The sequence below is a fragment of the Hesperophylax consimilis genome, chromosome 31 (assembly GCF_061612785.1).
Source record: "Hesperophylax consimilis isolate HC1 chromosome 31, BYU_Hcon_1.0, whole genome shotgun sequence".
In the NCBI taxonomy this organism is placed as follows: domain Eukaryota; kingdom Metazoa; phylum Arthropoda; class Insecta; order Trichoptera; family Limnephilidae; genus Hesperophylax; species Hesperophylax consimilis.
In genome coordinates, this window is record NC_142866.1 from 257,553 (window position 1) to 270,370 (window position 12,818).

The 12,818-nt window shown below is 32.7% G+C and overlaps 1 protein-coding gene across 1 annotated transcript in view; it reads left to right on the forward strand.

Annotated features, from left to right (window-relative positions):
• The first annotated feature begins 1,620 nt into the window (after window positions 1-1,620).
• The window catches only part of LOC149409307 (uncharacterized), a 36,517-nt gene continuing 25,319 nt past the window's right edge, over window positions 1,621-12,818 (forward strand). Inside the window, exons 1-4 of the mRNA XM_089649765.1 lie at window positions 1,621-1,942; window positions 2,613-2,718; window positions 4,202-4,407; window positions 11,246-11,467. Coding sequence (XP_089505891.1) covers window positions 1,814-1,942; window positions 2,613-2,718; window positions 4,202-4,407; window positions 11,246-11,467 — 663 coding nt within the window. The 5' untranslated portion in view covers window positions 1,621-1,813. The remainder of the gene's footprint in view (window positions 1,943-2,612; window positions 2,719-4,201; window positions 4,408-11,245; window positions 11,468-12,818) is intronic.

The following is a 12,818-nucleotide window of genomic DNA, read 5'->3' on the forward strand; positions in this document are numbered from 1 at the left end:
GCATAGAAAAAAGCTACCACGAAGTCCCAAAAACAGGACTCTTTGAATGTCAGTTGGTTTTCTACAGCACGGCCTTCTATAGAGATGGCAGTGCTCGAACCGATTTTGTTAATCAAGATGGCGTCAAGCGAAGTTATTGCTGCGCGCGTCCCTATGATTTCGGACCTTTTACGGAACGAACTTTAGAATATGAAAAAGCACAAAAACCTTCTTATGTGGGCTAAAAAATGGAATATAAGGATTTAATTATACGGCGTTAGAAGATACCGAAGGCTATCGCAATCATTTACGAACTTTGGAAGAACAATTTGATGTACTGTTGTCTAAGATTCAAGAAAATATCCAAAAACAGGACACAGGCGCGCGGCTGTCCCAGCAAAAACTAAGTTACAAATTCAACGGGGGATTCTTCTTCAGGTCTGATGTATGCACGGAGTTCCAAAAAATACGATATGATTGTTTATAAAAGAAGTGTTCGTTGCAGTAGTTGATGCCCTAAAATTTGTTATGAAGGTAAAAAAAATATAATTTTTTGAAACATTCAGATATTTGTTATTTAATAATAATAACTACTAAGTTACAGTGACATTACAAAAATAATATTATTAATTGGAGTGTCACGGGCATTCTTATTTTTGTAAAATTCTTGCTATTGATCCCAAATACAGGGATGGCTTTGATATAGATCGATAAATCTAAACATCATGTCATCCGACCACTTAATACATTTTTTCATGACCGGAAGGGAAATAAAAATCGCAAGCGACTTGAAACATATGTTCACACGTTTCGATTCGGCGGGAAAATCGAACGATGACTCATACTTGAACAACAAAAGTAGACGGGCTTTCAATTTTTGTCGTGCAACTAAAAACTTGATCAACTCTGATAAAAGGCTGTTCACACTTGTCGATTAGCTTTCAAGTGTCATTCAACTCCGACTTGATCAACTAAAATCGCCCTGAGAGAAAGGGGTATTAGACAAACTGGATGAAAAAAGGTGTGGTCTAAAACGATCATAAGGCACGATTAATTTTTATTAAAAAAAAACGATTTATTAGATAACAATGAGAAACAAGTTTTTCAGTAACCGAAAATGGAAAATAATAAATTTCAATAGCTATTATGTTTAAAAAACGCATAACCTGATGTCTTTTCTCTGCGCCATGTTTTGACATAACAATTTTAAATAGAGGTTGTTAATTAAAAAAAAAAAAACAAATGAAAAAGCAATTTTTAATTCTAAGATTTATGTTTTTGGTTAAATAAGCGAAGAAATAATACTAACCTTAAAACATTCCCAGCAATAACAATGGCCGCCAAGTGCACAATCGTAAACATTAAAATGCCTTGTTTTCCATTCCCGGAAACTGAAATACTTACTTCTCATAATTATCTAACTGAGACAAAGTATTTTTTTCAATGTGCTTATTAACCATGTACCATACCTTTTTCGTATGACAATATATTTTTTTGCAAAAATAGTACCTAAAAAAAAAAAAACTTTCACCTGAAAGGGGTACCTGCTTACCGGAGTAAATTATAATACTTCTATATAAGGCAACTATTTTGATCTTATTTTGATCATTTTCATTTTAGCTTGACAGTTGGAATTCTATGATGATTTTGTGTGGCTTTTCAATTTGCGCTGGACATGTGTAAAAAATATTTACGGAAACTATAACCACCGTTTAAAGTGGCATTTTTGTCTAATCGGAAGTGCGGCATATATGGAATAACATTTTTTCATCCGTTTATGAAGGAAAATGTATAATTGGGTGTTACATGTTACAGCTACATTCTGAAAACGATTATGGCCTCTGGAGGGAGCGATCGCCAAACAGGCACGGTGCCTAAAACAAAGGCTCGAAATAATTCCAATGTTCCTCAAGAAGTTGTCACACCTACCCGTAGAGATATTCACTCTACAAATATTATGACGGTAAGCAAAATATTTGTAGACACTTTAGAATCATCAAAATTGCATACTGAACTTGCAGTGGTGGCATTTCGTATAATTGTGTGCAATTCATATTCCACCGGTGCAATTTGTATATCAGATTGAAAAGGCGGTAACTGTTTGAATTTTGCTGACTTAATGCCAAACTCTCTTACACGCTTTTGCCACACGAGACTTCTAAATTTAGATAAGTTTGCTTACGATGTTCCAAAATTAGTAGGCAGTGCATAGAACACAGTGTAACTATGGCCAGGTTCTAGAATTCGAAGTTACCATTTTGATATAAAAAGGACCTTCTTGAAGGTACGGTATTTGATAAAATGTTGTTAAAAAGAAGCCTTAGATATGGTGGATTTCACAATGACAGTAATTTATAAATACTCCCAACTTGTATTTTTAACAAAATTGCTCACCCTGAGATATGTTCTCAGTGTTAAGTTCTGTTCTTATTCGTGTTAGCAATTTGTTTGACAAATTACAATTACGTGTCTTCCTACGTGTTAAAATATTTTGTGAATGTTGTTATTAATAGGTATATCAAGTGTCTCGCCATAACACATTTACATAAATTCACATGAATGATTCACATTCTGCTCTCAGCAACATTGTGTTTATAATTGGGTGTTTAATAACATTGTATTTCCAATAACAGACATCTGTGGATTGGCTGTCAGTATCCGAACATAATACGAGATCATCACAGAACAAATCCCGCAAGCCGACCAACATACCAACAGACAATGATTTCGCTGAATTAGGTTGGTATTCAAGTCTATATAATATTTCCCATGATTACTCAATTAATGTTATCACATGTATAAAATAGTGTATTAGTATTACATTTTGTATTACAACCATATTATGTTAACTGAATTATTTACAAGTAGATTGTACTTGGAATAATTTTGAATAAAGTTTCCGAATTCCGCCTCACGCTTATTATGCAAAAAAATTAATAACAGCACTTGGTTTCAACTTAGTTTATGTCTGGGGAGATGGTAAAAGATGCATTGCATTCCATTTTTTCTCAATCGAAGTTATGTTTGAAGGTTAGGAAATACGCATAAATTATTAAAATAACCAAAAAATTTACAACCTAAAAACCTTTTTTGTTGTTTGTTTTTGGGGTGTTATGCCGTGTTGCGCTAACTCCTTCTTTAGCCGACGTTTCGGACAGCGTTGCAGTGTCCATCATCAGGGCAGATCCGGTAGATCCGAAGATGTGTGATGTGACACATCTTCGGATCTACCGGATCTGCCCTGATGATGGACACTGCAACGCTGTCCGAAACGTCGGCTAAAGAAGGAGTTAGCGCAACACAGCATAACACCCCAAAAACAAACAACAAAAATGCTTTTGGCCGTGAGAATCTAAAAACTAACCAACCTAAAAACCTATTTTGTTTATGTTTTACATCTCCACTGACTTAAATAGTTATTCCCAGTAGTAAGTAAGTTGAAATCTAGTGTTATTTTTTTTTTAATTGCATGTTGAGGCGGAATTCAGCAACTTACCTAATTTTGTATTGAACGTTGCAGTTCTCTTTGTCTACTTTAAATTTGTTTATTGTTAATTGACACTGCATGGAAAAAATATTGATAGACTGTGAATTGATTATTAATTAAGTAGGTAGGTATTTAAGTACCTACTTACAAATATTATGATTTTACAGGAAATTTTGCTTTCGATTTATATAAGAGAAGACTAGAAACATAATTTGGACATGAGGTCCGGTTCTTTGAACTGCCTGTAACCAGTGAGAATATGGCATCCCCAGTTGTAGTGTGTTGTGGGGCTGAAAGTACTGGGGAGGGGAAGGAGTGAGGAAGAAAAAGCTTTAAAAAAAGTTTTCAAAATGTTTCTTTAAATTGGTATGAAATTTTTTGAAGACATGACTCATGTGCAGTATTCACATAAAAAAAAACTTTAAATATTTATGCAGAGTGGATGCTATGCCCAGTATTGCCCTGGAGAAAGACCACCAATCAGAATAGATACTTTGCTTGAACTGGCTTTTGGCCTTGTTTGGTGACTAAATCTGAATAGCCAAGTACTTTCCCACCTTCCTCTACCCTTCTCCTTCCTCTGCTCACTATCCATTGGGATGCTGTAATTCCACTGTCTCCAGATGGTTGGGAGCAGTGTGGACTGTTGTGCTGTATTCACATAACAAAATGATGCATGCATTATGTTGACGTGTCTCCACCTATTATTGTGGTCTAATCAATGTATCCACCTAGATTCTTCCACGACTCACGAAGGCGGCAGCAGGTTCGTGCCAGTCCGCCCGCAGCCCCGCACTCTGGTGCTCCGCCAGCGCGACCTGCTGGACAGTGCCGAGGAAAGCGCCCCCTACGGCAGCATCCTAGGGGGACACAGCCCCCACACCAGTCACACGGCTATCATGATAGTGAACCCCACCACGCCAAACTCTAATCAGAATATGGTATGAGCAAGATCAACATTCCCAGATCACAAATAACCTGAAAATATTTGAAAAACTCCTACTACCATCATTACAAGAGGAAGATGTGGCTTGTACAATGATGGAGGACTTAGGTAGCGGCGGAATTGAACCCACCACACCTGCGTGGGAACCTGATCCATTTTTTTACTCGGCTACTTATAACTGGTCAATTGTTTGTTATATTTTTTTTATTTTTTTTATTTATTATTTAACATTATAAATGATTACAATATGCAGACTTATAAATAATTTTTTCGTTATTATTCTATTTCTCCATAAGTTGAGCTCCAGGAGCTCGTGTTTATGGGAGGAGTCTTTACATTTAGTTCTAATGATTTTTTAAACAATAATCAAAAACTTTTGAAATAAATACAAACATAATATTAACATGGGTACACAAATTAGAAAATTGTTTTTTTAAAGATAATTAAAATAATACATCTTTTTACAGATTAAGTAAGCGTGAGGAAATTAAGGGTACAATATATCAAGAAAATTTTTGAAAAATAGTTTTTTTTTAAAGACAATCAAATTAATATATATTTTTTACAGATTGAGTAAGTGTAAGAAAATTAGGGGTACAATATATCATTATCCAATTTGAGGGACTTAATTAACTTTTTGAATTGTTCATAATTCACAGTTTCGGTTACACTAATTTTATTTTTGGACAATAATATATTGTACCATCTCACACCTAAATATGAATAGTGGTGCTGAGCCGTGGTCGTTCTAAGCATAGGAATGGCTATTAAGCCATTAGTTTTGAATCTATTGCTTATGCTATCTGAGGGGTGCATTTTATAAATAAAATATTCTTTATAAATTTGATATAAAGCGATTCTCTTATACAATTCTGTTATAGATGGTACATTGAATTCCTGAAATATCTCTAAAGTAGGGAGTCATATGGTTTTCTAAGGATGATTTTTATAATTATTCTTTGAATTGTAATTATTGGCTGTAAAGAAGCCTTAAAAGCCCCTCCCCACCCAATAATCCCGTACTGCAATAAGGACTGAATTAATGCATAATAAACAATTTTGATAGTTTTCTTATTTAAAATATTTTGTATATTATAGAAAATATAGATAAGTTTTCTTATTCTTTCAACAGTGAGATTAATATGGTCTTTCCATTTAACATTTTTATCTAGATACCAAGATATTTTATATTGGATTTATGATTTAGTTTCGCGCAGTCCGTATTACATGTACCGTCATTTACACAATTTTTAGAATGAATTGTTATGTTAATTAGGTTATTTGGCACATCTTCTTGTAGAGTGAAAGGAATACAATATGTTTTTTCTGTGTTAAGTGATAATAAATTGCCATCGAACCAATTTTTTATAACCTTCATATCCTGATTCGCTGCATTGGTAATTTCGATCCATGTCTTTTTTTCGATAATTATTGCAGTGTCGTCAGCAAAGGATATAAGTTTACCATTAAGTGATAATTTAAACATATGGTTAACGTAAATTATAAATAAAATTGGTCCAATAACAGTCCCTTGGGGAATTCCAAATTCTAAAGTTTCATCTACGCTAAGTGAGTTATTTAATTTTACTTTTTGGTTTCTTTTACTTTTTTTCTTAGATGGCTTTGCAGCCAATACCTTACCTTACCAATAATACCGATATCATTTAATTTATTAATTAGTTTTGTATGGGAGATACTATCAAAAGCCTTACGTAAATCAATGAAAATGCCAAGGCATTTATTTTTTTTATCTAATGCACGGTATATAGTTGAAGTTAGTTCTGCAATGGCATCATGAGTGCCTAGTTTCTCTCTAAATCCAAATTGGCTAGGACTAATTATTTTATTGTTTTCAATATAGTATAAAAGTTGCTTTTTTACGATCTTTTCGAAAATTTTTGCAATGTTTGAGACAACAGATATGGGTCGATAATTTGATATTTCTTCAGGGCTGCCAGATTTAAAAACGGGTGTTACAATAGATTTTTTATAAACGGAGGGGAATATTCCACTATTTAAACTAATATTTATAATGTGTGTAATTGGAATGCTTAATAATTCATTATAATTTTTCAATATTTCTACTGTGACTCCATCAAACCCTGGTGCAGATGCACCTTTTAATTCACTAATAATATTTTTTATGTCATCTGTTGTTACCGGTTTGAAAACTGACAGATTATTTTGTTTGTGACAGTCCTTTTCGAAATTATCTATTTTATAATTTTCATCGATTCGTGTAGCTAAATTTTGTCCGACGTTAGCGAAATATTTATTGAAGGCATTAGCACATTTTGTCGGTTCCATTAGGGCATTAATAGAATTTTTTCCGATATTAATTTTTTTAATTTGAGTTTTTTTGTTTTTTCTACTATTTATTTCATTTATTGTTTTCCATATATGTTTTACATTTTGTTTAGCCACATAAATTTCATTTTTGTAAAAGTTCTCTTTAGTTGTTTTTAGTAAACAGGTTAATTTGTTCCTAAATTTTTTATAATCTGTGTATATTTTTTTATCTAAATGAAATTTCTTTGTCAAGCGATATAACTCTTCTTTTTTTCTAATAGACACGATTAAGCCATGTGAAATCCATGGTTTTATTTTTTTGAATTTTGATTTAATTTTTATGGTTTTAATATCTGTTGATGCTGTAATATAATTGCATAGTATATTATCAAAAATATTTGCGCATGTTTCAGCACATGTTGATTCTAATACGGAACGCCATGTTTCTGTTTTTATTTTTAGGTTTAATTTATGATGGTTTAGTGAATTTTTTGTAAAAGTATTGCATTTTAAATCAATATGATTATTAATATTAAGTTTTTGTATATAGATGCAAGTGTGATGATCAGTAATATTATTTTTTAATATTATCGTGTGTAATTTGTCGGTATCTTTAGTGTTACTCCATATGTGATCGATACAAGATGGACGTTGACCCGTAATTTCTCTAGTATATTTATTATGTCATTCTCGAATTGAATATGGAATCATAGGATGGGGATCTGCTACACATACGTACCTACACAACCTGAATACGATTCAAAAAGGAATCATAAAGACCATATTGAAAGTACCAATTAGAACGCCTTCAATTGAAATATTCAATTCCTTTGACGTACCAAATGTACAGCAAATATATGCCAAAAATATATTATTGAAGCTCTTCAAAAATAACAAATCCTCTACTAGACTGTGTATGCATAACACTAGATCGAACAAAAATGATATAAAAAATATTCCAAGTTATAAAACCACATTCGGACAAAGAAACTATACATACTTTGCAACAAAACTCCATAACATCCTTCCCCAAGACATAAAACTAATAAAAAATCCTAATGAATACAAATCATTAATAAAAATATGGCTGAAAGAGGTCAATGAAAAAACCCTAATGAAAACACTAAAAACGATATAGAAGACACTAAAAACGACATAGAAGACACTAAAAACGACATAGAAGACAAATAAACCATATTTAAATAACTTTAGTCCGCCTCGGCACAGGACCCCCTAGTGAGGAGGACTAAGAAATACAATATTTTATACTTAATTTCACCATTATATTTTGTATGTAACAATTATCTTATATAGTCGCTAAAATTAAAAAAAAAAAAAAAAAAAATTTATACACAATATGAAATTCATTTCCGTCATATAATTGATAAATTCAGTTTTTATTCTGTTACTATTTTCGTTTGAAACATCTATGTTGAAATCGCCGATTATTGTTATGTTCTGTTTATTTTTTTTTGATAAGATAATGCTTCTCAATTCATCCATAAATGTGTACTCGTTTGATCCGTGTGTTCGGTAAATTGCAATAATATTAAAACACATTTTATTTACATTTAGATTAATATCTAAGCAATTAACTCGCTGCATAGGTACTTCTTCCACTGCGATGTTTGAATGGCAAAATTTAACAAATACAACAATACCACTATTTCTATTAATAGCACAAGATGTTGCGAAGTAGGTATATTCTGGTATGCAAAATTTATTGTATACGTTGGTGAATGCTTCAGTTAAAACTATAACGTCCGGTTTATGATTTAGTAAATTAATTGAGAGTAAAAATTCATTGAAATTTTGTTTCATTGATCTGATATTTAAATGGAGTACAGAGAATGAATTTGTTATTTTATCCACGATTTTATTACAATCTTTTAAAGTATGACAAATATATTCCGAAATATTAAGCGTTTTATCTAATTCCTCAGTGAAGAAATTATTCATTTTTAAAGAAATAAGGAAATAATATTGTTATAACTAATTGTCAAAAATGAATTTGATTTTGATGACAAACTATAAATTAGCAGCATATGTTCACGGATAATATCAAGGTTGACTTGAAATAGATTTGGTGACAATATTGAACAACTTAGCATTATATTACTAGTGATGATATTATAAAGATGATACATACTATGTAGTATATTAATTTTGTTTTGTATAAATAATATTTTACAAACATTAACACTTTGAGAGTAGGCTAATATTTTAATGCTTTGTTTTTGTCTTAAAATTTTACAGAAATAGTTAATTAAATATTTTTTGGATATTACTGATAAATCGTTATCTCTTCGATGGTAGATTAATAACATTGAAATGTTTCTCAATTGTTTTAAAGTTTTAGTATTAATAGCTAAATTGTGCGAAAAGTCAGAAAAGTGTGAAAAGTCAGAAAACAAGCGTATTTGAAACAAAAATATAAATTTTGGTATTGAGTTTTTAATCTCGTTAAGAATTTTAAAGTTAGTTATTAAGAATGTTAAAGTAGGTACATACCTATTCATAATTTATACGCCCTTGGGCAATAGTCATCATTTTTTTTAAATACATACAATTTTTGCTATTTGCTTTATGATTTGTATCGTTTGTTGACTTGAAAGTGTTGTTTTGGAAATCACAATTTTTGCATTTCTCTTCTTTGTTTTTATTGGGACAGTCTTTCCAAGGATGGTCCATGGCGCAGTGCAGGCACGAAGCATTCTTGTCCTTATTAAAACAGTTGACAGCTGAATTTCCAAATCTCAGGCAATGGAAGCATTGCATTATTGGATTAGCATCCTCCACCCGCACTCTGTGGTATCCAATATTAATTTTCTCTTTAGAAATGAGATATTTCCTAAGTTTTCCACTTGTTTCGACTATATAGTTTGTAAGATTGTTTTGTCCTTTTGGTTTAAGCATTTTTACTAATTTTACTGAGTTTTTCGGATTTTCATCCATGATGATTTTAATTCCATCATTTTGGGTTTTTAATGATTCTATTATTTCTTCTTCTGATAGGTCGATAGGTAGGTTTCTGATGAATAGTTTAGGATTTTTTTTTTCTAATTCTTTCGCGATCAAATTATTTTTGAAGACTATATTTATTTCTTCTGTTAGTTTTTTTGCGTGATCATTTTTGGGGCAAGAGATGATTAGTTTCTTATTTGATGCTTTTTGTACTCCATTTACTGCAATCCCCAAATGCGATGTTTTAATTTTTTTAACTATCATGTCTCGAATATCATCAGAAGTTGTATTAGTATTTTCACTTGCAATTATTAATGAGTATTTGGCCTCTGGTATAGGTATTGAGAGGGTTGACTTGTTGTACGTTGTATTAATTGATTCCTTTTTTTCCTTAAATAATTTTCAATTTTTTCTGAATGTTTTTCTTCATTTAATATAAGTTTATTTTGTAGCTCAATTATTTTTTCTTGTAGTTGAAGTTTTTCCTTGCACCATATTTCCTCTAGCTGGTGTATATCTTGTTCTATGTTACTTCTTTGTTTTGCCTCTTTGACAGATGAGCATTTTCCAATTTCAATTTTAATTGAGTCAATTAATGATTGGACACTTCGGTCCATAATGAGTTATTTTTTTGCGGGCTGTCTGGTGACTAAACGCAGCCAGCCTGCTTTATTTTTGCAACAACAATATGTTAAACTGGGTATCACTGTGGTTTGTGGTTACTGAGTTTATCGAAATTTCTGTCCGTGCGAGCTGCACGGCAGCAGAAACTAGACTGAGTTAGTAACTTATGTATATAGTTAGCTATTATTCATGTATTATGTTACACTTACACACATAAATTGTCAATTTCCTTTGTAAAAGCCTGATAGGGCGCCAATGAATAATAAATAAATAAATATTAATCCTTGGTGTGCGCAGACTCGAATTTGAATCCTGGATTGTGTACTTTTTAATAAACACAACTTTCATAAACAATAGCTCTGTATAATAATACTAGGTTATCCATGTCTATTTCTCTTTATGTACGTAATATAAATATTCATAAATTCTTATTTTATTGAAGCACTATAGACAGCGCCGCAATTAGCTTGCGTACACCAAGGGTTAAAGGATTTAAGAAACTAAAATACATTTAGCCCTTTTTGATACAGTTTGATATAGGCTTTGAACTCTGAAACAACTTTCACAAGTCACAATAATAAACTCCTCCCAACCGTCTGGAGCCAGTGAGACTATGGTATCCCCAATTGAGTTATGTTGTGATGCTGAAGGTAGTGGGAAGATGAAGGAGATGGGAAGAGGAAGGTGGGGAAGTACCTTAATTCCAGGGAGATACTGAAAGTATCTACCGCCTTGGAACGTGCCGCTAACATACTATGTATTATTTTTAAATTAATAAATTATTATGAAATAACCCTAAATAAGTTAATTTGAATGAATTTACTTCGTATCCACTCAACCACAGAGGCCATCAAATAGCCAACAAATGGATGATAATTATTAAATTACAAGACATTTACAAATAAATATTTTATCTTATATTAATTATAGTCTAAATTGTATATTTCGTCATTCAGAATAGTTCGGGTTCGGGCGCGAGGAACAACGTGCGGGGCTCCTCGTCGAGCCGCGAGGGCTCCTACAGTAACACAGCCCCCGTGTGTCCCCACCCGGCCGGCGGCGGCCCAAAGCCCACCAACACCGCCCACGATCCCCATGATTCTGTCTACCAGAATGGCGGCAACGGCCAGACACACGGCAATGAGAATATGGTGCAGAATCAACAGGAACATAACATGGTATAATATTTTAACTTTTTGTGAAAATTTAGACAAAGAGCGTTGTCAAATGTGGTGGATAACAATGATATTGATGAGCTTGTGGAAGAGCACACTCAAGAGCTGACCACAGAAGAGCTTATGGAGTTGCATTGGTTTCACACCAAGAAGTTATGGAGGTGAGTTTGTTAGTGGAGGAGGAGGAAGTAGCAGAGCAACAGTTTTCTGGCGCAATAAGAGAAATGCTAAAAGCATGGGAAACTGTTGCAACGTAATTATTTAAATAAATGTAAAAAAAATTGGGTATTTTTGGCATGGAATGCATTATAGTATTTTACATCTCTAAATAGTATAAACAAAGTCACTATCCGCTTCTCTGTTTGTGAGCTTAGTCCTTCTAAACTATGCAACGGAGTGTGATAGGGTTTTTAGTATCATTTAGAGTTTTAGAGAATTTCTTCCGGAAGGTTTATATATATAATACAAGGATATTTTATTTATTGAAAGTAGAGAAAAGTCGAGCATCACCGACTACATGTCAGCTAGTTGATTTATATGGGAAAAATTGTTTGGTTTAATGAGTGTTTCACATAACGAACGAATGAAGCTCATTATGAGAGGTTCTACTGTATATCATCACTTTAATTTGACAAGGTTGTAACTGAACATTACCTTATTCTGAGTTATGGGGTTCCAAACATTACAATGTCAATTTCTCATAACAATTGCTAAATTTATGGTTTGATCTAATGTGTTAATAGTATTTTAGTTCTTCACTACAAACAAAGAAAATAAATGTACAAATTGGATGTATATTTTTATTCTTGAACATACCTACTTGTGAAGTTAGAACCAAGTTCGACCAGCAAGGACACAATACGAGGGTGGTCTGAAAAGTTTCCGACCTAACAATGAAACAAGAATTTTTTTCTTTATTTTTCTACATGGTCTCCTTGTAACTCTACACACTTCTCCCAGCGATTCTCCTATCTCTCTAACCCGTCCAAATAGTAGTCGGCGTTTTTCTCTGCAAAATAATTGTTCACAAAGGTGATTGCCTCCTCATCTGGCGTATAATGGTGTATCCAAGTTTCATCTACAGTAATTAATCGGCACCAAAACTCGGATTTATTGCGCCTAAACTGCGCCAACAGAGCGTTGGAAATGTTCATTCGAACACGTTTTTGGTCTAACGTGAACAAACTCGGCACCCAACAGCTTTCTGTACAGCTTTCTCATGTCTAAATCTTGATTTAATATGTGACAGACATGTTCTTTGGACATTTTCATAACCTCTGCTATCTCTCTCACTTTAATTCGGCGGTTGTCTAACACTATTTGGTGAAGTTTAGCAATGTTATCGTTAGTAGTT